The following is a 25,210-nucleotide window of genomic DNA, read 5'->3' as shown; positions in this document are numbered from 1 at the left end:
GGGAGCGATTGGACCTTCTCATGGCTCACGTTCAGCGAAAACACCCCACGCGTTTGGCTGTGCTACACACTCTATCGTTGGATGATCGTCGACTCTCAAACCCTTGTAACGTTTGGAGAAAGCTACAACATGCAACAGTGCATAGTCCTACGTACATGCATTAGTGCATAGTCCTATTTACATGAGTACTTGTATTAGAAATTTCCAGGCACTATGTCATCAATGTTGCTGATTATGGCCACTTAAATAAATGAACTTCAAAGTAGTATCAATGTTTACAAGACCAAACATTATAATCACCCATAGTCCCATAGTCACCAATAGTATACAGGAATAAGTGCTGAACTATCAGGAGTTGAAACTAAACGTATGGTAGCAAGCAACGTAATTAGAACTGGCGTGGCAATTAATCCTTTCTCCAGACTGTTCTTTTTTATTCCCCTTGAACTTCTGGATCGAATGGTTTCGTTGACCTTTCACGCTGATAATTGCAACAAGAGGCAATGGATCGTGCATATCCTACAGGGTGATAGATGGACGTGACGTCTACTCCGCAGCTGAGCTGGCTATTTACTAACATCGTGCGGCGCAAGAGGAGCTACTGAGATTTGAAAACAGTTCTTAGGTAAAGCAAGGCCACTGAGTTGACTCCAACAAACCCCACCGCCATGCGACTGGGCATTCTCGAGATATGGCGAGTTGAATAAGTAAATGGGTAAGAGTAACGTGCTGGCCGGCACCGAGAAACGACGTCTATTTTTAAACCACTGGAAAGTGAAAACTCAGATCAGCACACTGCTGTGCAAGCCAGGTAGATGTACTGTGATGTCTGCAGAACTTCATGCCGGGTGCCTTACTGGCAGTAAGAGTAATCTCAGTGAAGTGTGTGGAGCCTCGCTTGGGATGCGCAAGAATCACGCAGTAATCGCAACTTCAATAAATATCCTGTCAGTCCAGCATGGACCTTCGCAATGTGATTCAGGTCGATCGACATCCCAACTACTACAGGCTCAGGAAAAACTGCTGTCTTTGTTTCCTAGGGCTGTTCACATCAAGCGCTCACTGACTGTATGTACAATAGAATTGTAACAAATAGCGTGCAGGTGTTTAAAAAAGCCTAAATTACCCTTTAATACCCTTTAATACCCCGGTTTAAATTGTACTTCCAAATACAAAACAACAGGATGCCGGTAAGCCTAAATCTTGTTTCATGGCATACAGATACACCTAGCTGATATCATCATGCTGTGCCACTACTTTTATCTGATAGCTGTTTGTGTACTGCAGCTGCTGCACTCATTCCTGATCTTTATGAATTGCGCCCGCAGCACACACACACGTACAGCACATATCCAAATATAAGTTATAACCAAATCTGAATGGACTGGGCATGTGTGTCGATGATGCCACTCGTGTATTGCTCCACTATAACCTAGAGAATGCCTTGCACAGAATAACTACATGGCTGCACATGACTTGCTTCGCATGAAAGGTCTACTAGTAGGAGGCACCGTGCGCTCAAGTTGAAATAGTGAATAGAGAGGTTCTGCAAAATGAAAATTCGAAGGAATTTTCGCTACGGGCCTTGCGAAAAGGTGTACGAATTTCCGCACGAACTTTGTGTTCTGCACATTTTCATAAATTGCACGTACGCCAGGACCCGATCTCACGAAACTTTCCATGAACGTTCATTCCGCGTTACCTGCAAGTTTCGCGTCCACAGTTGCGGAAGTTCGTGCCAAGTTTCTCACTTCACGACGTAGAGCGAAAGTTTGTACGCATTTTCGTTTTGCAGAACCTCTCTGATAATGAACGTACTATATACGCCACTACATGTATGTGCAAATCCAGCGGTGTGCCTCCTGAAAATCGTCATGACACAGCGCCAAAAACTCATTAGGCAGGGGCCAAAGTTAAACCATGAGGCATTTAAAAGTCTTGGCCCTGACGACTGTTGTAAGACATTGTACACATCGGGTGGAGAGAAGTGACTCGCCGTGTGTTCAGCTCTCAATACGCTGGAGACAACAACAAGAAGATTGTCTACCTGGTCTACCTGGTGACCAGTCTGGTGTCTCAGGCATGCTCCAAGACTACACTGGCCAAAGGCTCGCTTCACAGCGGATCTACAACTACTTACTGCAGACACCTGCTGTCTTTGCTACATAGTGCTTGGGGTCCTGCGGCACAGTGTGGCACAATAGTCTATAGTGACCTTTGTTTGTGTGATAGCAAAATAGTATGTTACTGTCTTGCCGTGTGTGTACGGCCACGTACATGTGCTTGTAAACTAGCAAGTAGCCGTGCACTGCATGGCCTACAATATGCTTACATCGCAGCAAGAAACCGTCCAAAAAAGTAGGCAACATGCTATGCGGCCAGAATGCATAGGCAATATGCTATGCAGCAGCCAGAGTGCATAGGCAACATGCTATGCAGCAGCCAGAGTGCATAGGTACCACTAACCAGGACATGATCAGCTTGACTGCCACTACCCTGACTTAAAGAACGCCGCCGCACAACCCCAGGCTGAACTCTCCACCGTAGTGATGACTCGATGTGCAGCAGCAGCAGCAGCAGGCTTTGCATATTCCTAACTGGTAATCTCCTGCTAGCCTTGGCGAACACCTATCACCAATAGTGAGTAAATTGCAGTGATACCCAGTGAGTCTGGATCCAGTATAATTATGTATGTACTCAGTGTATTCTAATAAGCTACTTCCGACTTTCCTAGATTCACTACGCTGCTTTGCCAACTTGGTTCAAGGTTTGTTTGAGTAATCTATGTGCAGGCGTGCTCAATGAAATCCGACCTCCGGAAGAAGTTGCCAGTGTCCTGCACCAATGCACAGTCCAGTGCACTGCCCAGTGTTCACAGGACTATAGTGCATTGCAAAAGTACATGTATAGACCTCTAGACCTGTTCCAATATTTCAAATTTGGTTTGAGCTTTTACAGAAATTTCTTCGGAATATTGCACAGGCACCTCCCGCAATTTTTCTCATATACTGTAAAAGCAGAAATTTTCGGTGGTGTAATATTTTCGGTATTCTCCAAAATCGGCGGTTCGGTGGAGGGAAATTGTCGGTAAAACCCGTTTTCCAGGTAAGTGTACTTGTACTACATGTATACAGTACCGGCAGTGCCGAAATTTTCAGTGCGTTTTATTTTCGGTAAAAATTGTCGGCACCGAACTTACCGAAAATAAAACACCACCGAAAATGTCTGCTTTTACAGTACATTTCTAAGCGATCGGATAACAAATGCTCAATTTCAAAAATTTTATGCACAAAGTGATCACAGACTTTATGTGGTATAGATGCTGGCCTAGCGGGTTTTAAAAAAAAACCCAGAGGTCTGGACTTTTGAAACGCACTATAGGCCTGCACACTGCCCGGAGCTAACTGACTCAAGAGGTAGGATAGCATCCAGCAGCATTACCCTAGCCTGCAGTCACACCGCTCACACCGTAAGACATGCTGTTATAACGAGTCGCAGATTGAACTGCTGTCCAAAATCCATAAGTTCGCGAGAATATACGCTAACGATCTTGCCGTCTTCAGGTATATCCGCACATAACACATAATGAGGCCGTATGGCCTCAACAGAACTTACAAAGAAAACGTTCGATTTACTTCCTCGTTATATTTACATGTCTTACGGTATGTGAAGCCTGCCATGCAAGCAGGTTAAAGTGCCGATGCTAAGTCAACACATTACGTGTACATGCCATGATGAATGGGGCATGTCTGCCAAAAGCGGAAATCATTCCGGCCGTGCTAGTGTTTCGTATTGTGTACAGAAAGCTCTTTTGCATCACGAGGCAATGGAGGAACAGAACTACTGACATTGTCAACGTCAACACAACAGCAAATGACAACTACCGAACCAGCACGATGAAAGACGTTCCAGTATTAGTCAACATGCATAGTAGGAAGCGAACAACAGCGAGGAATACATACACTGCAAGTGGCACCACCGCCAACCCCACCAAACAACAGTAAACCTCTGAATGGCAAGATGAGGAAAATCGGATTGGAATCCCTGGCATGATAGTTTTCCGAAGACAACCAGGCATTGCAAGCCACGTCATGCTCTTTGAAGTGGACACGGATGAACACGAGATGGACAGAACGTGGCATAAGACACAAGACCAGTGCTGCTATGCAGGACATTCAGTTTGTTATCTACTGTCATTGACAGTGAGCAAGATCAGGACGCTGTGTTGTGATAGGATGATAGTGCAGATACACCCCTGGAACAGACTCTGTCAGCTAATACATTCACTCATTCAGTGCAGCGTGGAGCTGCAGAAAGCTCGTCAGAATGTGCTGAAACCGGCCAATCCGAATGCAAGATATGACCTGAAACGGTTGAAATTCGGTCTCGTCTAATGAGCGGCGCATTTCGAGGCGGATGATGACGGGCTGATGGTGCGTCCTGAGCTTATGCGAGCTGCTGCCCCTATAAAAGGAACATGAAAACATGAGATCATCTTTTCCATCGGTCGATATGAAAAAAATGTCCATCTACATGGCGACGATGAGCAAATTCACCAAAGTTGGAGATTGTCACAATAACCACTGCATGACTGGGAAGGATAGAGGCCGACGCAGCCGGAATAGTTCTTATTTCCATACTAGCAGAGCAAGACATGTTTCAGCGCTACCGCAAGCATGACGGGAAAACATTCCACAACGGCAGCGTGCATGTAAAGAATCGCACCTACTACTCAAGCGTGTTTGCCAAGCGGAGCTATCGTCTCTCCGCAACGTGCGAAAAAATATCGGTGATTAGGACGGTCAGAACATCATCACTCTGTTCTACGCAAGGCGATACATTGAATGAAGGCCTTCTTTTCTTTTCCTTCGTGCCTTTTACTTCCTTTTCCTCAAGGCTCATCTTGGCGAACTCTTCTTCGCAGGACACTAATAGCAGTCATCATCTATATGAATTGTGAATGTTCCTGGATAGAGTCCTGGTGGTGACAGTTGATTTTCTAAGTTTTTCTTCAAGCGTTTTCCATGCCTATCTCCCTCAAACTTGCAGATCAAGAAGCAACCTCGAAAAGCCACTTGTTTTTCCCGAGGAATGATCTTGAACTGACCCCGTTGCCTGCCCAGTAATCATGCTACTGTCCATAGCTTTCACAGGAATGCTGAAATTTCGCAATGCTTTCTATTTGCCTCACAAAATGATACAAAAGCTGCTGCCAAAGTCTGACCGGGCAATTTACTTGACGGTTTAATTCAGTTCAGATTAACGCAGTTTCCATCGACATACACGTGCAGAACGGCGTGCGCAGAGACGTTTTTTCCCACCTCTGATGAAGCCAGCAAAAATTGCTTTCCATTGCCGAAAATACGCGCGGGTGAATTCTATAAAATTCGGCCCGAAGACGATTTAACAAATCCGTGCATAACCTTCCATTTTCAGTCGGAAGCATCTACATCGTTTACCGGTACGTACGCAGACCGGAGATTCCACGACAAAAAAAAAAGAAAAGAGAAGAAAACATCCTTCGGCAAAGCATGGAAACTGACCACTATCAAAACTACAACATTGAATTTCATGTAGCTCTCTTCGCAGACTGGTAGCGGTGTTTGATTCCTTGCTACATGTCACCCAACAAAAGGCCAGTGTAAGACAAATCGTACACGTGCGCTGTGCCTCTCCATGGCCAGCAAAATTCACCACAGATGTGAGCGATACTGCAGCATTTGGGCCAGGGAAGTTCGCCTTCCAAAAAAGGAAACAGTCGGAAACGCAATATTTACCTTCCAGGGTGTTTCGCCATAAGTTCTTCCTTATTCTTGCACAGCTCCCAAACACTCTGAGGTGGACTTTTATCAATCATATTGCCAATTTTGACGTTAGGTGCCGAGCTACACAAATTTGTTGATCTAGAATGAACGGTGACGTGACACCTATTTCAGCATGAAGCTGCATGCTCTTGGGCTCAGAATAGTTAATCGGCAAGCAAAAGAGATAGCTGAATGAATCCAGCCACCATGAGCTCCGCTGATGAGACCTAGGAGCTGTGAAAACAGCTAGCTGGGCGGAGAGCGAGTGTTTGGGAGCTCTTCGACTATGATGCTTTGAGCCGATTTAAAAATGATTTGTTGGCGCATTAGGCTTCATTACGATTGGTTCGGCCAGTCAGTCCACTGATGACCTCCTCTAACAAGATCCAAACAGGTGCCCTGAGAGTGATGATAGTATCTGCATGGTATTCGCGAAAAGCTTGCGATATTTTTCGCAGCCAAAAAATTACACTGTGCTGGTCACTAAAACGTCTTTGCATTGAGTCAGTCACCCTGACAGATCTCCGCTGATGAGACCTAACAAAGTCCTAAAGACTAAAGTATGCATATTGAGCCCATGCTTATCATAGATTCACAGCGCAGCACTTCACTTGTAGCACAGAACCTGGTTTTCGCCATGCCTTGATGCAGGTGGGGAGTTGGACGGCAAAAATAAGAAGTCGACTTCACCACACCTCCTGTCCATTCACAGGCAGACATCGATTCACCACATCTCCTGTCCATTCACAGGCAGACATTGATTCACCACACCTCCTGTCCATTCACAGGCAGACATTGATTCACCACACCTCCTGTCCATTCACAAGTACACTGGTGAGCGGACATTGATTTTGTGATCCTAATCTTTTCTTCTTTCGGGGAGACTTGTCGGCAAGTTGTGGACAATGGATGTAGCAAAAAATTGCTTTTCCGGTTGCTTGTCTGGCTGCAGCCGCGGTTGCATAGCACATTATTTGAGAGACAAAGCTGTTAGATGTCAGCCGAAAAAATTGAAAGCAGGTTCTCGGCTGACGCGTCGCAGTAGGGAATCTTGCAAAGTTTGCACACACTCTGTTATTGCCTTTTACCTCTCCATCACTCCATCCGCTATTCATTGTAAATGCAGCTTTGGCTGTCTTTACCCGCAATGTGTCGTAACCACTTCATCCTCAGCGATGACAGCCAATATCGCACATTTATGTACCTCCATTGCCGGCAACTACACTCAGTTCAACGAATCACACTGAGAAACACCAAGGCGACTGTTGACAAAAAAAAGCCAAGCTTAAAGGGGCGTTGTCAAAGCGTGCTTTACCGTAATCGACTGACCACTGTGTCCCGTTACTATACTTTTCTTGCCCGATTCCAGCCACAACAAGATGACTCCAGTCTTCAGGCAACATCGGATCATAACAGTTTTACTATTTAAAAAATGTGTTTACTTCCTTTCACTGATTTCAAAATCGCCTCGTCGCTTATTTCCTTTCACTGACTTCAACTTTTAAGTGAGCGATGACTTCACAAGGCACTGCTCAATTGTGTACGCGGCAGACACTGCTTGCCGTACTACAACTCCAAAGCCACTTCAACCCTGCTACGCCAGCTATGCCTTCATTCTAATCTAGCTTAGATGTCAGACCATCCTCAACTGCTGCCAATGAAGACGGCGTAAACGCTTTCGCGACATTGCTGGAAGTCGCATGGAGCAAAGTGCTTCTCTCTCTCCTTTTCATTTTGATATTATCGAAGAGTCTTCATAGGTCTTAGAACCTTTCTGACCAGACAAGTGGAAGAAACTAGGGGATTCTCCATCTCCGCTCTATAGGATACACGTATGTGGTGCTCACCAAAAAGATCAAAATCTACGCCGTGAATTTCTCGTGCGTATGCAAACTCTTGCCAAAAAAAACACCTGGTCAGCTGTCACTGTGTCTCTCAGTTTTTCTTGCACTACAAGCACGAGGTGCTAAACATATTCGAGATCCGCTCCGAAAATAATACTTCCAGCAGACAACAAACAGAAAAACAGTGAACCAAAAGACTGTCAAAAAAGATGGCCAGATTCAAATTTATGATCAGCCGAGAGGAATCAGGAGTAAACCATGTCGATGTTGGGAGATTTCAAAGAAAACCTCCCAAAAAGATGCTTCTTGCAGCATACGGAGCCACCAGGACCAGACACATCGAGCATGCCTATTTTGAAGAATAAGGTAGTTGGCCGGTAACCAATCCCTGTGCGGGAACGAAGCACAGTTTCCAAACTGACAGAGAATGCAAGTCAAGCGCAGTGCAACCAACATATTCAACACTGAGAGCATCAGCAGCAGCATCATTATTATCCACGGCAACAGCACCAGGATCGAGGCAAACAAAGAGACAAGAGCAAGTAAGCGTTACTGACTATCACCACCCTGTTGACAAGGCCAGAACAGCAACTGACCGTCCATAGCTATCTGACAGCAAACAACATCACATATCAAGAGCTTGACAAGGATAATAAACAGACGCCTCACTGTGGCAGGTCTTACAGGACTCCGACGATAAGAGTGCACATGAAGCGCTGCCATCAAACAAAATTCGAAGGGAGACAAAGCGAAACCACTGACGAGTGAGAACTGCAAAAAGCCAAGCATGACTCCCAACACCATACTGTGATGCGCAAGGGCTTTCTGTACACGCTTCCTTCTTGCTTTGATCATGCCACCAGCACGCACCGACGAGATTTTTACAGTGCGTGAGTCCTGTTCTACCCACCCATAACTTAGTGAAAGTGAAAACATGGATATACACGTACACGCAAAGCCTGATGTTCTATGGCGGAGCGTCGCAAAAGCATTCTTAAAATATCTTCGGATCTGCACAGGGATTTAACATTATACGTGCGTGTTTCAGGGCTCCCCGAGAGCCACCCCATGCTCAATGAGCAGGAGACGGCCAGATACAGCCATGTAACTTATCACCTACTGCTTCAGAGTAAGATCCCCTTCACACAATAAAACCAGTTATAGAAACCCAATACAAATTTAATCAGGAATAGCCAATGCGGCTTTATAGTATTTACAGAGTGTACAGTATTCGAATACACCTAACCAAGTGGAGAAAAAACCATGATGGAAATCCGATGTGACACCGAATACCAGGTAAAAGTCGCGATACGCTTAGAAACAAAAAGAGAATACAAAAAGTGGACAGGGCACACAGGCTGCACACAACACACAAAAATAGAAAGCAAAGACCTAACCTGAAAATCTTGACCGTTGCCAAACCCGCAGGGCTGGTAGCCGCAGCACGAAGAGTAGATATGCTGTTGTGGATACCCTGGTAGCAGAACGATAAACATAGAGCCAAGATACATCCATGAGCGGCATCGTGTTGTACATTGCCAGACGCAACGATTGCGGGTAGGAGTGCTTGATATTCAGACCATTCCGGTTGCACCGCTGTGACGTAAACTTAGGCGTGGTAGCGATCCCGTCGCTCACGCTGTGGCGAGCCGCGATGTCTGTGATGGTCATCAGGTCGGTGTCGGGGTTCTCCACGGTGGTGTCCGCGGGAGCCATGACGATCCTCTGGCTGGTGCCGTCCTCCATGGCGATCCATTGGTGGAGCGTCATCAAACGGCGGACGTGGCTGTGCAGGTCTGTCAACTCGGTCAAAGAAGTCGTCAGGAATACCAGGACCTACATCTAGCTGTGGTGGACCACCGGGGTGGAAATGATCAGGCCGGTGATGGTCAAGATGAAACATTGGATCGGGATGTGGAGAACCATGTTCCATAGGTGCACCGCCTGGTGGCGGTGGTGGTGGGAGGTGACCCAGTTCAGGGCGGAATGCTGGATCGCCATGATCAAACAGTGTTCCACCTGGGGGGTGGTGGTGGGGGTGGTGGTGACGGTGGCCATGCTCATGAAGTGGCGAGCGTGGGCGATCTGCTGGCGGCCAATCTTGATTAAACGGCGGACGTTGCTGCTGATCATGCTCGAATCCTGGTGGCGCATCATGACCAAATGGCGGCGCGTTGCGATTGAATGGAGGTCGCTCCTCATCAAAGGGAAGACCTCTGTCAAAGTGCCCTTCACGCACCATAGGCGGTCTATCAGCCTGGAATGGGGCTTCTGCATGGCCGAATGGTGGTCCTCGATCCCGACCAGGTGATCCATGATCGAATGGTCTCCGATCGTGCTCTAGTGGTGGTCGATCGTGTTCAAACATTGGCTGTTCGTGCTCCACTGGAGGACGACCTTCATCAAACGGTGGGTGTTGGCGATCAAACATACGGCGATCTTGGCCAAACGGAGCTTCACCATCAGCCGGTGGAAACCGGTTGTCATCCCGCCGCCCACGCCTTGGCGAATCAGGGCCCATTGTAGGTGGGCGTTTAGGGCTGTTCATGTGAGGATGCACCGGTGGATGATCACGGAAGCCATCCTCACGCACACGGTCCGAGTGTGGAGAGCTACGGGCGGTAGTTGAATCAGGGCCTGCAGCAGAAGGACCAGTGGTGGCACTAGCAGCGCGATTACCAGGTGGAGCATCCTCAGTGTTGCCAGTCGGCAGGTCAGTCTTTGTCTGGTCCTTGGCAATATCACTGGAATCAGCCTCAGCGTCAAACAACTTCTCAACATCAGGCACAACAGTATCTTTGCTGGGATCCTGGGTTTCCTTGCCGGCATTAGAAGATTCCTTCAATATGCTATCTGCCACATCCGTGGTACTTGCCTTCTCCTCCTCGCACATCGGCTCCGCTCGAAACGGAATGGCACTTTCCCAATCATCTGCCTTATCTTCATTACCAGTGGTGCCAGGCTGCCCTTCACCTTTAGCGTTCTCAGATGCGGTTTGATTCGCCTTCCTGGGTGATTCCTGCACATGCCTCCCGTTGGCTTTGTCAGGTGGGGGGTGTTGCTGATGATGTTGAACATGGGGTGGTGGCCTGTCACTGTTCCTAGCTTCTCTTGGTGGGGCACCTCTGAGTCCAGAGCCCATGTCAAAGATGCGGCCACCAGGACCACTGCCAGCAGCATGGTTACTATTGCGATCATCGGTGGGTGCATGGCCAATGCCGAAGGGGCGAGGTGGGCGATGTGGTCCGTGCGGCAACATTGGCCTCTCGCCGTGAGCTGGTGCATGGGCACGCTGCTGTGGCTGCTGGTGACGTGGCGGCCCCTCGAATGGCGGGCGATTGTCAAAGCGGGGACCCCCATGCTCAAATCGTGGTCTTGACTGGCTGAACGGAAGACGTCCATGCATAGGTGGCCTTGGCTCGGCTTGGTGCTGTTCACCACCCTGTGGACGGTGCGGTCCAGCTGGAGGCCGTTGACCAAATGGTGGGCGCTCGACGGTACCCGGACGTGGTGGATGAGGGGCTCGGTTAGCAAACGGAGGCCTCTCTCCAGCTAATCCAGGGCGTGGGTGTGGGCCGCGCTGCTGCTGGGCATTGGGGTGCTGAGGACGAGGCGGGCGTCCACCTTCTTGTTGCTGCTGACCGCGAATAGGAGGCCTTGCACCCAGCAGTCCAGGACGTGGAGATTGTTGTTGGTGCTGCTGCTGCTGTTGGTGGTGCTGCTGCTGTTGATTGGAGTTGTTATTGAATGGGTTCATCCCCGGGCCAGTTGGCGGGCCTGAATTCTGGCCACCAATTAGTGGCTTCACATTTGCCTGGGGTGATGTGCCTGCTACATCTTCCCAGCGATTTTTCCGACCGACTTTTGCTGCCTTGTCACCATGCCCTTCCTCAGGTGCTTGCCAGCGATTGGGTGTCCCTGGTCCTGCGCGAGGAGGAAATTGTCCGGGCTGCTGCTGCTGCTGTTGAAGGTGCCCTTGCTGCTGGTGCTGTGGCCGCTGATTCTGGGCTCCGGGTGAGGATTGTGGCCTGGGCCCTCTTGCTGGTGGACCGGCATGCCTTGGTCCAGACCCCTGTGGCGACTGCCAGTGAGGTCCTTGAGACCAAGGCCGGGCACCTGGTGGACCTTCAGGTCGTGGTGGCAAGCCTCCTTGCTGAGGACCACCTGCAGTAGGTGCAGTTGGACGCTGTGGACGCTGCTGCTGCTGACCCGGGCCAACAGGACTCATACCAAGAGGACGAGGAAGCTGGCCTCCAGGTCCAGTTGGTGGCTGCTGATTGCCAACTGGAGGTGCTTGGCCAGTATTAGCAAGAGCTGGTCCTGGCCGAATACCAGGATGTTGGTCTGTTCCAGGTACAGGTTGCTGCTGACCAGCTTCGTGTGGGGGCCGCAGCATAGGACGCTGTTGACCAGGTTGTGGACCACGCGGCGGAGGAAATGGCTGTTGTTGATGAGGTGGCTGTTGCTGTTGCTGCGGCGGCAAAAGCGGTGGAATTCCAGTGGTTCCCCCTGCTGCTGGCCGCTGAAGTGGCGGTCGGTTAGGCTGCATTGGTGCACCACCTTGCTGCTGCTGTTGCTGCTGCTGCTGTGTGGTATTAGACCAGGGTGTTGTGTTGCTTGCACCAAAAGGACCCGCTGGCCCCGCCGGCATACCAGCTTGAGGTGGCTGAGGTCGCCAAGGCGTTGCTCCAGGACCAGTTGCAGGCTGACCAGGCATACTGCCCCATTGTGCAGGAGGCTGACCACCAGCATGCTGCGAAGGTGGTTGCTGCTGTTGCTGCTGTCCTGGTTGCCCAGGCTGCTGTTGCCCAGGTTGTCCGGGCTGCTGCTGCTGTGCTGGCTGTCCGGACTGCTGCTGTTGTTGTTGCTGCTGTTGCTGCATTGCAGGCTGCTGTGTCGGCTGGACTGCTCCAGGTGGCAACTGCTGTCCAGCAGCGGGATAGCCGGGCTGTTGTGCTGGCACCACAGGCATCTGTGCATGTGCTTGCTGGCCTTGGGGCATAGGAACGACTCCTTGTTGGCTGGCAGCAACACCAGCAGGTGGCCATTGGCCAGCAACCTGAACACCAGGCATTGCTGGAGGAGCAGCACCTGTAGCGCCGGCTTGATACTGTTGCCACGCTTGAGCACCGGGCTGTTGGTGTTGCGCTACCTGTTGTTGTGCTGGCTGTTGCTGTGCTGGCTGTTGCTGTGCTGGCTGTTGCTGTGCTGGCTGTTGCTGTGCTGGCTGCTGATGCAGTTGCTGCTGCGATAATCCAGGGGCAGTAGCGGGCTGCTGTGCAGTGGCTTGATTCACTGCCTGAGCAACAGCAGGTGACTGAGCAGCAGCAGTAGCACCAGTAGGAGCTTGAGATGCAGTTTGTTGCTGCTGCTGCTGTTGTTGCTGTTGCATCATCTGGTACTGCATCTGCTGCTGATAGTACTGTTGCCATGCAACCATATTCTGCTGTGCTTGAAGCTGCTCAGCTGTTTGACCGGGCTGTGCGGCAGAGGACGCCTGTGTAGTAGTCGCCGCACTTGACGATGATGCCACTCCTGCCTGGGACTGGCTTGCTGCTGTCGGCTGCTGTGCTCCTTGCACTGCTGCACTACTCGGCGCGGGCGTCTGTTGTTGCTGCTGCTGAGTTGTCTGTGCCTGCTGCTGCTGTACTTGTTGCAAATATTGCTGCTGCTGTTGCTGGTAAACAGCCCATTGCTTGGCTAAGTCTGCAGCTCCAGCTCCAGATGTGGCCGTGGCTGAGGCAGAAGCAGCTTGCTGCTGCTGCTGCTGCCACTTCTGCACTTGATCCTGCGTCCAAGCACTGGCCACCGCTGGTGCTGCACTGCTACCTGTTTGGTTCGGCACTAAAACAGGCGCAGCTGCAATAGTTGGCTGGGAGGCTGTGGCACTTTTCACTGCTCCTGAAGCCGTAGTGGTTGTGACAGCGGTCGAGCTGGCCACAGAAGAAGTCATTGAAGACTCAGTGGTCGCAGCGGCGGCAGTGGTACCGCTTGCTTGGGATACTTGCACCCACCCAGTAGGTCCCCATTGCCAGCCTGGATACTGTTGCGCCATCTGTTGAGCCCATTGCTGCTGTTGCTGCTGCTGTTGGAGATATGCTGCAGCACCGGTAGGATCTACACCAACGGCACCAGCAGCAGGATTCGCAGCCACTGCAGGCGTACCAGAAGTAGCCTGGCTCGCTACTTGTACCCCGCCAATCGGGGCAGCTGAAGCAACTGCGTTACTTGTTGCTGCCACGGGAGTTGCCCAGGAGTACGCTTGCTGTCCAGGCAATTGGTTTTGAGCTTGAGTCCAAGCCATCCTCGAGTTTCACAGAAAATGCGAGGCTAGGATTTCCAAAATACCCCAAGAGGATTCGAGATGTGAAACGTACGCACTCGGGTAATACGTCTCACATTATACAAAGCGTCGCATTCTATGTAGTGTAGCCAGCTGAGTTGTTCTGAGTAAGTAATTCCACAACTAACTACTAGACTTATCTCTAGCTTTGAGATCCGGCTAGCAGGAACAAAAAAATATGCACAGTGTTTTGTAGTTGAAGAGAATTAACATTTACCCATGAAAAAAGAGCAAAATTTTACAACTTTTTTCTGGACACCGGCGGCGCGGTGACTCGTAGATTCTACTCCCGCAGTCCCGGTCTAGCGCGCTAGCCTCTGTCGCATACAGGGCTAGCTAGGCTAGGGCCAGGTGCGGTACCGTTTTTTATGATGATAATTTTGATGCTACCGCGATATGTGAAGCTAGATGCAGACTTTGTTTGCCGCGTCTGACAAGTAAGTAAGTCGCTTTGTTGTCAAAACTCACAACGCTGCAAGCGTTACGCGGATAATGCCCGAAAAACTGGCAGATCGTGCTCGAAAAGCAGTGCACCATACAAACCTTATGCCAAGTATTAGTTATGGGAACCGGGAAGTATGCCATGCATATGGCAGGCGCTAGGCACGTCCTTCGTCATTTCTTTATCCACAGTCTAGTCTAGTCATACCAAAATGAAACATACCGGTACTGTACCAGAAAAATACCAAAATAATTATTTTTTTCTGCATGCAGGCCATGGCTAGCGCTAGGCTAGCTACGCCTCAGCTCAGATCAGTACGACAGTAGACATAGACATGTCGACAGTAGACTCTACGATCGAGTATGATACAGTCGCTCACGACACGAGACAGCCTATAACTAATACTTATAAGGCTATACTATAGCCATCGGCGATCGAACTATTTATAGCTCGCTAGCGGGACTCCATTTCCCGATGTGTAGCGCATGCGCGCGGAAAAGAAATTTTGGAGGAGTTTTCACTTGGGCAGTTTGAGTAGCCTTCGAAGTTCGATCCAGCGGTTTTTTTTATAGTACAGAACTGAGATGCCGTTCACATCAGAGAGTTGAAGGGACTTGGAGTGTAATGTAGGAAACATGGCATCCCTGGGTCCTGAAGACGACCTTTATCCTATCCAAGTTCTAATAGACGAGCTTCGCAATGACGATGAGCAACGCAATGAGGATGTTCAACTCCGTCTCAACTCTATCAAGCGGCTGTCAACTATCAGTCTCGCACTTGGAGAGGAGCGAACAAGAAAAGAACTTATTCCATTTGTATCAGATTTGATGGATGATGAAGACGAAGTTTTGTGTGCATTGGCTGAACAGCTTGGAAACTTCTTGCCTCTTGTTGGAGGCGAAGAGCATGCTCATTGTCTCTTGCCACCTCTGGAAAACCTAGCAACAGTCGAAGAGACAGTAGTACGGGAGAAAGCTGTCGAGTCCCTTCGTACAATTGGTGCTCAACACAGTAGTGCAGATGTGGAGACTCATTTTGTCCCGATGCTCCGTCGGCTAGCTCAAGGAGATTGGTTCACCGCCAGAGCGTCCGCGTGTGGACTAATTAAGCCTGCTTACGTTGGAATAGGCCAAGGAGCCATTCGTGGTGAAATTTGTACCATGTTTCGTGGACTGTGTGGGGATGATACTCCTATGGTACGTCGTGCAGCAGCTGGCAGAATTGGGGAGCTTGCTCCATGTATGGAGACTGACCACTTGCGCGCTGAGCTGATCCCCGTCTGGGGTACCCTCTCAACAGATGAGCAGGATTCAGTGCGTGTTTTGGCAGTGGATGCCTGTGGTGTCATAGCCAAGATTTTGAACAAGGAGGCGACAGAAGAGGTCGTGATGCCGATTGTACGCGAAGCCAGTCGCGACAAGTCTTGGCGTGTTCGCTTAGCGACAGCAGATAACTTCAGCAACCTAGTAGGATCCGTCACCACAGATCTGGTGAAGACGGAGCTTGTTTCGACATATGCGACTCTGCTAAAGGACCCAGAGGCGGAAGTCCGAACAGCAGCATGCAAGCGACTCCGGGCCTTCTGTGAGCAACTGCCAGAAGAGTTCCGTGAAGACGCTGTCATGGCAGACATTCTGCCCTGCGTTCAGGTGAGATATTGCCTAACCTCTTTTCCTCAGTTACTTACCTCACTTCGCATAGAAATTAGTACTAGCGCCGTAAAAGCCCGTCCACTACACTACACCTTCGTGTGATCGCCCATGGGCGAAAGCACGGACGGGCCCAGTACACATGCAGTGCATGTACGATACGGAGTTACCCATAGTCCCTAGTGGCTGATGAATATTATGTTGGTGTGAAAATTAGTCTGATTTCACATATCCGAAATAACGCCAAGGCCCACATTAGCGGCTGTATTCTGGACTATGTTCCACCCGGGCCTCATTTCGGGCTTTTACGGTTTATGCCTAAGCTAAGCAGAGAAAGGTGGTTCTTGACCTCTTTAAATCTCTATCTCCGGGCAGTTAGGGGCCGTCCGGGGTTACCGATTGTTTGTACAAAACGAAAAGTTTTAGTATTTTACATCCCCCATCCACCTTCCTTTTCTGCAGGTAAAATGAATTCCAATAAAGTATTTATGTCAATTTTCGACACCCAGAAGTAACTGGGCATTCTCCATCTGCATTCAATACTTATTAGAGAGGTTCCGCATAACGTAATTACGTTAGTAAAAAACGTAGTCGATCTACGGAAAGTCTTACGTAAACTGCATGCGCATCTGGGTTCCGCCATACGGAGTTTTCAAATCACGTAGCTGCCTTTGGCAACTCTCCGAACGCGGCAGTGTACGACCAGATCGACATGGGGAGAGTCTTAAATTTGTACCCCAATCCACTTACGGACCAGCTACGTTATCAGAGCCCTATCTACATACTCTCCGTAGACAACTTTCCGTAAGTGGAGTGCAAACTCGCGAATTCACGGGTTTTTCCCGCCCACTAACGTAAAGTTGCTCAACTTTACGTAGTGCGGAACCTCTCTATTTTCAAAACGAAACGCCTTCAAACCAACCCACCCCCAAAGAAAAACTTCGTTTTGAAAATACTATTGGTAACCTTGGATGGTCCCCTGAGCTGTTTTGGCCTTGTTAGGTCGCATCAGCGGAGCTCGAAGTGGCTGGCCGAACAGATTGCAATCAGGTCTAGTCAACAACAAAGCATTTTAAATTGACTCAAAGCAAGTCCTTTTTTAATGTTATTTGTAAATATTCATAGTATGTAGGACAACGCACAGTGCAAACTGAAGCCGGTTTTGAGGCGAATGTAGTCAAACCTGTCCTATCCTGCATTGTGTGACAATTCCTGATTAGGTGTTGACCTGGATGTACTGTTCGATAGTATATGCAGCCTTCTATGGCACCTTGTGCACGCGGGTAAGCTGCTGTTCCTAGTCACTCATTCACTGTGTTCTTCTCTGTGTGTGTGTTTTCTTTTCTATAGACACTTGTAAATGATGCGAACCAGAATGTAAAAATCGCTCTTGCCGGTGACTTGATGAGTCTAGCAACCTTCTTGGGAAGGGAGAAGACGGTTGAACATCTTCTGCCACTCTTCCAGTCACAGCTCAAGGATGAAGTGTCAGAAGTCCGCCTCAACATTGTGAAGAACCTAGATTCAGTGTCAAGCGTGATTGGTGTAGCGCAGCTAACACAGTCTATTCTACCAACGGTTGTGGAGCTAGCAGAAGATACCAAGTGGCGGGTGCGCCTTGCTATCATCGAGTACATGCCCCTTCTCGCCAAGCACCTCGGTCCCGATGTGTTTAGTGACAAGTTCAATGGCCTGTGCATGAACTGGCTTGTGGACAACGTCTATGCAATCCGTGTTGCAGCAGCGACTAACCTCCGGAGGCTTGTGGAGACGTTTGGCAAGGACTGGGCACAGGCCAGCATCTTACCGAAGGTGTTGGCGATGGCACGAGACCCAAACTACCTGCATCGACTTACAACGCTCTTTTCAGTCAACATGCTCGCAGAGGCTGTGGGTGCTGAGCTCGTTCACTCATCCGTTCTCAATGTCATCGTCCAGTTAGCGTCAGACAGTGTGGCCAACGTCAGATTTAATGTAGCACGTACCCTTGGTCGCCTGGCTGCCATTCTGGATAAGGATCATCGCAGTGTCGTGACCAGTGAGATCAAGCCAGTCCTGGAGCGCCTCAACCAGGACTCTGACCCGGATGTCAAGTTCTTTGCCACCGAGGCACTTGTGGTAGTTGCAAGTTAATTTTTGTTTTATAAGGCATTGACATGCAGCTCAGTGTAGCAAGAATATGTGATGTGTGGCTGCAATGAGGGTGTTGTGACCAATTATTAGATCAAGCCAGTCCTGGAGCGCCTCAACCAGGACTCTGACTCTGACCCAGATGTCAAGTTTTTTTGCCACTGAGGCACTTGTGGCAGTTGCAAGTTACTTTTTTTTAATAAGGCATTGACATGCAGCTCGGTGTTGCAAGAATGTGTGTGATGTGTGCATTGTGCTTGCAAAGCAATAAAGGCAACCTACTTGTGTGTGACAGAGTACTGAGCCTAGAGGATGGAGTGTCTACTGTATGTACTTGAATCTATTGAGTACAGAAAGAAAATGATGCAACTTGTCAGAGAGACTACCTACTACATGCTAAATGAACATTGCTACGGAGTCAGCGCGCGCGTGTGTGTGTGTGTGATATAAAACCAAACAATAGTCAAGTTGGCCTATGTAATAGTATGTATACAGCCCAAGATCTCAAAGAAATCCAGCAAGATAGAAAAAGGCTATGAAATGAATCCCTCCTACGCTAAAACCAAATGAAGAAAATAATCACATGCTGAAGCCAAGCTAGCAATGCTTAGGCACATCTGCAGACATCCACTCAAGAGGCTAGGAAAACATGGTGAATTTTTGCCTATAATAGAAATATCACACTGTGTGTCTTGCCGACAGACACTGCACGCCAGTAGTATCAACAAGCGTCGGTCGTACTGCGGGTCCGTGCCTCGGCGTTTGACGTTGCCAACTGTGCTATGTCCTTGAACACATGCGAAACATCCGCAGCTGTCCATGGCACACACGCAAAAGAAACGGTAAAGGCACAAGCAGTTCAGGGAGAGATGCATCGGGGCATACTCGTAATGTCGCATATAAACGCAGGTGCTTACGGCCGTGTAAGCCAATGTCAGTGCTAGGCTTCTATTCAAACCACGTATCTCTATGTATGTCAATACTAAACCAGGCTTATGTGCTGACAGTGTATCTTAAAAATCAGGCTTGTATTCAAAACGCTTTTATACATAGAATATAACCTGAGTCCCGAGTGTTTACGGGAAATAAAAACCCGAGGTTTTTTGCCGAGGGTTTTTCCCGTAAACACGAGGGCGAAGCTAATATTCTATTTAAATTATAGCATAAAAAACCTCCAGTCATTTTCCTAAAAAGTGGTTTTTTATAGCACCAGGTTTTTTATATGAGTGATTACCAGAAATATTACCTGCTTTTTAGAACACGCAAATGACTGGAGTTTTTTTAATACTATATTAAATTTAAAAGACACTACAGTAGTATAAATCAAGAATATTTCAGAGCCAAGTGTGTTCTGGGCAAACTAAACTGCTGCAACACAAATTTGCGCAGCTAACTTGTCCACTCTTTCAAAAACTTCCAAAATAAAAAAGTTCTCTATTCCTCGACGTTACGGCCCAAGACTGGAACGAAGTTAATTCGAAGTTCAGCAAAATGGGACAGTTTGCCCAGAACACCTTTCGGTTCAGAAATGAAGCCGCGTGAAGTGTCCAACTCCAAACAGATCAAGAATACTTCCTACATGAAAACTCCACCCGTTTTCATCTATAACTAGGCTCCTGTTACTAGGGGTGAAATTGCAAATCTGCCCAACCGGGGGCTCGGACAAAATCAGAGTACTCAAACTCGGAATCTCACTGCAAACTTTCACCCCCATCTTTAAAAAAAACATTCCTTTGCACAATATCTCTGTACATATGACTTATCCGCCATGATACTGAACAAATTCACGGTTCGCGTGAGACTCGGCTGAGGGCCGAGTTTTCCGCATCCGTAGGAACGCCACCACCCTCTATGGATCAAGGCACAGATGCAGCTCCTAAGCGTGATGTGAGCATCGTTTATTTGTTGAGATGCATGATTGTATTAACAATGGAAGGGGAACTACTTGCAAAAAAACTTTATAATTAGTATAGACAAGTCAAAATATGAAAACAGGAAGAAGAAACGAGGTCATACTAGTAACAGTACAACATACCAAGCATATGCCATAGCGTGAAAAGAAATTTATAGCAGATGAATGAAAGAAGGTTTTTAGCTATATAATAACATGAGTATGACTGCAACCCTGCGTTTCAGCCCGGGGCAGCACACGTATAATGTGACCAATAGTATTTTCAAAACGAAAAGTTTTCGTTTGGGGGTGGGTGGGTTTGAAGGAGTTTCGTTTTGAAAATAATTATTGAATGCAGATGGAGAATACCCAGCTACTTCTGGGTGTCGAAAATTGACATCAATATTTTATTGAAATTCGTTTTACCTGCAGAAAAGGTAGGTGGGTGGGTGGGTGCTGAAAAATACTAAAGCTTTTCGTTTCGCGAAAACTATTGGTAACCCCGGGGTAGTGCCCCTTAGGCCATCCCACTATGCCTGCTGCCTGCGCCATGATACCAGCTATGCATAAAGTAGTAGGTCATGAACTGTGAAAGAGTCGTACTCACAAATGTTCTAGACCTGATTGTACCTGCCAAATATAGGCCAAGTTGCCTCACAAAAAGTTTTCGCCATCTTCGATGCACACCTCCCATTTCTTATGCAGCCTAGCTAGCCTCAGCATACGAAATAAAAAATTACTAAATACCGGTAATTGCAGTGGGACTTCATTAAAATCACGTACATGTACCACCATGGGCAGCAGGAAAATGAAATTGGGTATCGGAGGTATTTCTTCTAATTCTTATCCCAACATAGACCAGTGTGGATCAATGCACCACCCCCTTGTGCTCTGGACAAGGTCTGTACTAAGCAAGTACATGTCTTTCAGAGTATGTAGTAAGTGAGCTGTACACTGTACACAATTAAACCACTGGCACGCGAAGCATTCTTGATTTGCAGAATGTAATTACAGCAAGACCTGGCTCTGCATAATTACCGTATTTGTAGAGGATATAACCCGAGTCAGAGGGTTATACCGGCTGAATATAAATCCCGACTGCGATAGCAGGAGGGATTTATATGAGGGTACGGTATAACCCGACTACGAGGGTCATATCCTACTTATGCCAGGTACCCCTACGCATTTCCAGAACAACGAACCTATTTGGAGATCACCTACATCATACAGTACATGAACATGTTCTGCTGGTTATCAGTTGTCAATTGAAAGAATGGTCGAGCAAGATCAGAAGGAGATTCCTCCGTGGATGTGTGGCATCAGATTTCCTTTCAGTTCCAGACTTCCAGTGCATATTGTAGCATATTGTCTCGTGAGCGATGCGGAAGTCAACTGAATTGCTGGGGTGGTGGAGTTGTTGTTGAATCAAACTACCGTCACTAGTTAGACTACAGTACAGTTTGAACTCTTTGGGAGTAAGTGTTACTATTATCATGATTATATGGTACAGTGCTGATTTTCACATGAGGCATCTTATAATCAGGTTTGCTTACTTGCAAGTAGATGCATTTGCATACACTGTTTTGTATCACTGTATCACATTTCAATCCATTCTAGCGTTATTCCAATCGGTTTACATGTAGGTGGATTTGAAGTACACTCTGTATCATAAACTTAGTTACGAAGGAGACAGTCTGTTGATGATCTTCAACTATTTGAAGTACAATGTACATTGCTGACCCATTCGGGATACTTGGTGGTTATTTGACGTTCTTTATCCTCAGCCTTGAAGTAGAATACGTCATGTAGAATACATGTAGAATACATGTACTCGGTAGACGAATTCCAGGTCATTCTTCTTTTCCATTGTGTACTGTTCCTCGTCAGTAATGCCGTTCTGTGTGGAGTGTACACGTGCATGTGGTGTATGTTGTGTCTGTTGTGAATGGTCCGTGCGCTGGAGTGCTGCCGTCGTACAAGTTCACTGCCTTTCAGGCAGTGAACTTGTACGGTGGCAGTGCCCTAGCGTACGTACCGTGCACCGGGATTTATATTCAATATAAATCCCGCGCGGGATTTATACTGGCCAATATAATCATGGCTAGACGAGCGCTGATTGGCTGAAAACAGGCCCTCCGCACCGTACCAGGGTATAACCCGGAGTATAAGTCACACTGAAGTATAAGTCACACTGGGGTATAAACCGCACTGGAGTATAAGCCGCACACCCCCCCCCCCCATTTTTTTGCCACGCAATACAGACATCTATCCTATTTAATATTTATCACCGTTAATTTGATCATCGGAGTATAAGCCGTACCCTTTTTTGGGTTAATTTTGAGTGTTCAAAGTGCGGCTTGTACTCTAGAAAACACGGTATGTTGTTTCAACAACGATATCCGCACACGTGAGAAGCCAGACAACTGTGCTACGCCGAATCAAGTGCTTGCTGTAAATCTACTGCAAGCGACTATCCACAACATCCACCAACTGGGAAACGGATACCGTATTTTCCGGTGTGTTAGCCACACTTTAAAACGCATAAAACAACTCCAAAATCGCCCCGCGGCTTGGACTCCGAATGCTGGTTGTGATGTTACATCTTGTATGCACCCGTACCCACGAAGATAGGTTGCCAAAAATGTCAAAGTCTGACATGTGGCTTATACTCCGAACGTCAACAAAAAATACGAATATTGGGCCTGCAAAAGGGGTGTGTGTGTGTGTGGGGGGGGGGGGGGGGGGTGAGTGCGGCTCACAACCCGGAAATATGATACATGACTCATGGACTGGAAAGGTGAATGTTCCACTGATGCGCTGTACATTGGTTTGCAATCAGGCCAGTGCTGACTGCAATCTATTTTTTTTGTTTTGTTTTGTTTTTCAGCCAAGAGTCAACATGTTCACCATGCAGCCTGGATAACACCTGACACGTGCACTCTGGACAAATCTCAGGTCCAACAAAATCCTGAAACTAAGAGGGCTCAAGCCTGGCTAGATACATACAATGAAAACTAACAAGGTCGAAACAGCCAGCTGTCCGAAGATTGAGTACGAGAATATAACGAAACCGCCATAGCCAGAATTTAGTGTTACGAAATGTGTGCATGTGTGTGTGTGTGCGTGCGTGCGTGCGTGCGTGTGTGTGCGTGTGCGAGTGTGGGTGCAATGAATGAGCATCTGCCAATCATTCACCAGAAACTGGCCAGTAGAAGAACTATCTCCGGATGAGCACAAGAGCCCAGGCAGACTGGTCAGACTGGTCAGTATAAACAAAGGAGCATTATTTCAATTACATGTAGTACACTAGAATCAGCATGACAAATAGCTTACCTCCGCCAGCTCGCACATCATCGCCTTCCCGTTTACTGTCCTCATTCAGTTTGGCCAGGCGAAGTCTGAATTAGAATAGTTACACAAACCTCAGACCTCAGACATGCCCATCGCGGAAGCGATGATAGCGAACAGCTATGTTAGACATAGCAACTTGTGCTGGGATTACACCATTCAACAGCTTGCAAGGCTGATGAATTGACCGCCACTATTTTTAGCCTGGTATCCACCACACAGCTGTTGGAAGTGACTTTTTCTGGCCAGTGAATCCCTATTTTTCATTTTTCCATTTTTTTCTACCCACACATCACGCCACATACTCCGGCATACACTGGCTGTTGGTAACCACCCAGGAGAGTGAAAGAAAAGTCAGGAAGAGTCTGAGAAAGAGAAGAAAGACGTGTGTGACCATAATCGTCGGGAATTGAACCCGCAACCTCTCGATTGGAAATCGACTGCACATACCACTGCACCATATGGGACACACACACACACACACACACACACACACTTGTACTCGTTGCTCACTGCCAAAACTGGTCACGTGGGTCTCCCCGGGAGAGAGGAGAGAGACTCAAAAGGAATCTTGGAAAGATGACTCAATTGGCTACTGAACCGCCCAACGGCCGACACCCCCTGAAATCCCCAAAACTCTGGGTGGACTTGAAAATGATCCCACTTATGGGCTCACCACACCTCAGTAAGTGGGTGAGGACAAGGTGCAGAGAAAGGATTGATGGCATCAGGGTATCCGTCCTGGGATCCAACTGCAGTTACCCCTGCCCCCAGTGAAGGTAATACTTGCTACTAGTGTGAGTGGCTAAATCAGAGTGGATCTGATAGAAGCTTCACTAGCACCATGATTACACAAGAGTTAATCTAGCCAGAAGTAGTCCATGGTTAACAGGTATGTATACTTCAAATAGAAAGTATATGAACCCTGAAACCAACAAAGGTGATAAGTACAACATTACACCTTCAAGCAGCCGAGCCCGTTGGCAACAGACCCAACACTATCCGGCATAAGTGTACCCACCAACCGAACTAGCTGACACACACACACACACACACACACACACACACACACATGCACACACACACGCACACACACACACACACACACACACACACACACACACACACACACACACACACACACACACACACCTTTGGACCTTTGGAAAGCCCATCGCCGAAGGCGATGATAGCTATTAGGCGAGGCAGTAGTTCTTGTGTCGGGATAAATCATTCGGACGGCGAAAGTCGCGGCCGCAGACACAGACGAACACTCTTGGTTGGGGCTGGCTTGGTGGCTTCCGACGGCTACGTTCGCGCCAGTCCCTCCGGTCCTGAGCAAGGTGGTACCATTGCGTCTCCGGGATACCGGTCGCACGCAGGTCTGAAGCTGCCACATCTCTCCAACGACGCTTGGGTCCATGGCGGGGCCGCGTGTTAGTGCCCTCCGCAAACAGGATCTGCTTTGGCAACCTGGTGTCGTCCATCCTTGCGAGGTGACCAAGCCATCGCAGGCGATTCACACGAATGGCCTCCTCCAGCGAGGCTGGCATGCCGCTGCGCTTCGCCAAGTCTTCACTTGACAGCCCGAATATAAGTCGACCACCCCAAATCCAGGAGTCAATTTCATGAAAAAAAGTTTTTATACATGTAGCTCCATGACAGCCACACATACAAAATGATGAATTCTCTGCGAGGAGAGATCATATCATGCCAGTAAGACAAAATCTGAACAAACCAGTGTCATCCAATGTTCATT

The 25,210-nt window shown here is 48.2% G+C and overlaps 3 protein-coding genes across 3 annotated transcripts in view; 1 reads left to right on the top strand and 2 right to left on the bottom strand.

The window, feature by feature from the left end:
- Positions 1-8,806: 8,806 nt before the first annotated feature.
- On the bottom strand, positions 8,807-14,180 carry LOC135820753 (trithorax group protein osa-like). The gene has a single exon (XM_065333780.1). It carries the CDS (start codon positions 13,950-13,952, stop codon positions 9,258-9,260), a length of 4,695 nt encoding a protein of 1,564 aa, XP_065189852.1. The 5' UTR covers positions 13,953-14,180; the 3' UTR covers positions 8,807-9,257.
- Positions 14,181-14,958: 778 nt separating this feature from the next.
- LOC135820744 (serine/threonine-protein phosphatase 2A 65 kDa regulatory subunit A alpha isoform-like) lies at positions 14,959-18,508 on the top strand. Its single transcript, XM_065333767.1, has 2 exons — positions 14,959-16,082; positions 17,433-18,508. The coding sequence occupies exons 1-2, from the start codon at positions 15,069-15,071 to the stop codon at positions 18,213-18,215; spliced, it is 1,797 nt and encodes a 598-aa protein (XP_065189839.1). The 5' UTR covers positions 14,959-15,068; the 3' UTR covers positions 18,216-18,508.
- Positions 18,383-25,210, bottom strand: part of LOC135820739 (arf-GAP with coiled-coil, ANK repeat and PH domain-containing protein 2-like) — a 32,432-nt gene continuing 25,604 nt past the window's right edge. Inside the window, exons 27-28 of the mRNA XM_065333754.1 lie at positions 23,437-23,501; positions 18,383-19,025 (exon numbers count right to left, since the gene is read on the bottom strand). Of these exons, the coding sequence (XP_065189826.1) occupies positions 18,934-19,025; positions 23,437-23,501 (157 nt within the window). The 3' untranslated portion in view covers positions 18,383-18,933. The remainder of the gene's footprint in view (positions 19,026-23,436; positions 23,502-25,210) is intronic.

The sequence above is a fragment of the Sycon ciliatum genome, chromosome 1 (assembly GCF_964019385.1).
Source record: "Sycon ciliatum chromosome 1, ocSycCili1.1, whole genome shotgun sequence".
Lineage (NCBI taxonomy): Eukaryota > Metazoa > Porifera > Calcarea > Leucosolenida > Sycettidae > Sycon > Sycon ciliatum.
Note: the sequence above shows the minus strand (reverse complement) of the source record. Positions and strands in the feature narration are given on the sequence as shown.

Coding starts and splice junctions, on each gene's coding strand:
- LOC135820753 (XM_065333780.1), bottom strand. CDS start 13,952: ATGGCTTGGACTCAAGCTCAAAACCAATTGCCTGGACAGCAAGCGTAC.
- LOC135820744 (XM_065333767.1), top strand. CDS start 15,069: ATGGCATCCCTGGGTCCTGAAGACGACCTTTATCCTATCCAAGTTCTA. Junction 16,083..17,432: donor ACATTCTGCCCTGCGTTCAG/GTGAGATATTGC, acceptor TCTTTTCTATAG/ACACTTGTAAATGATGCGAA.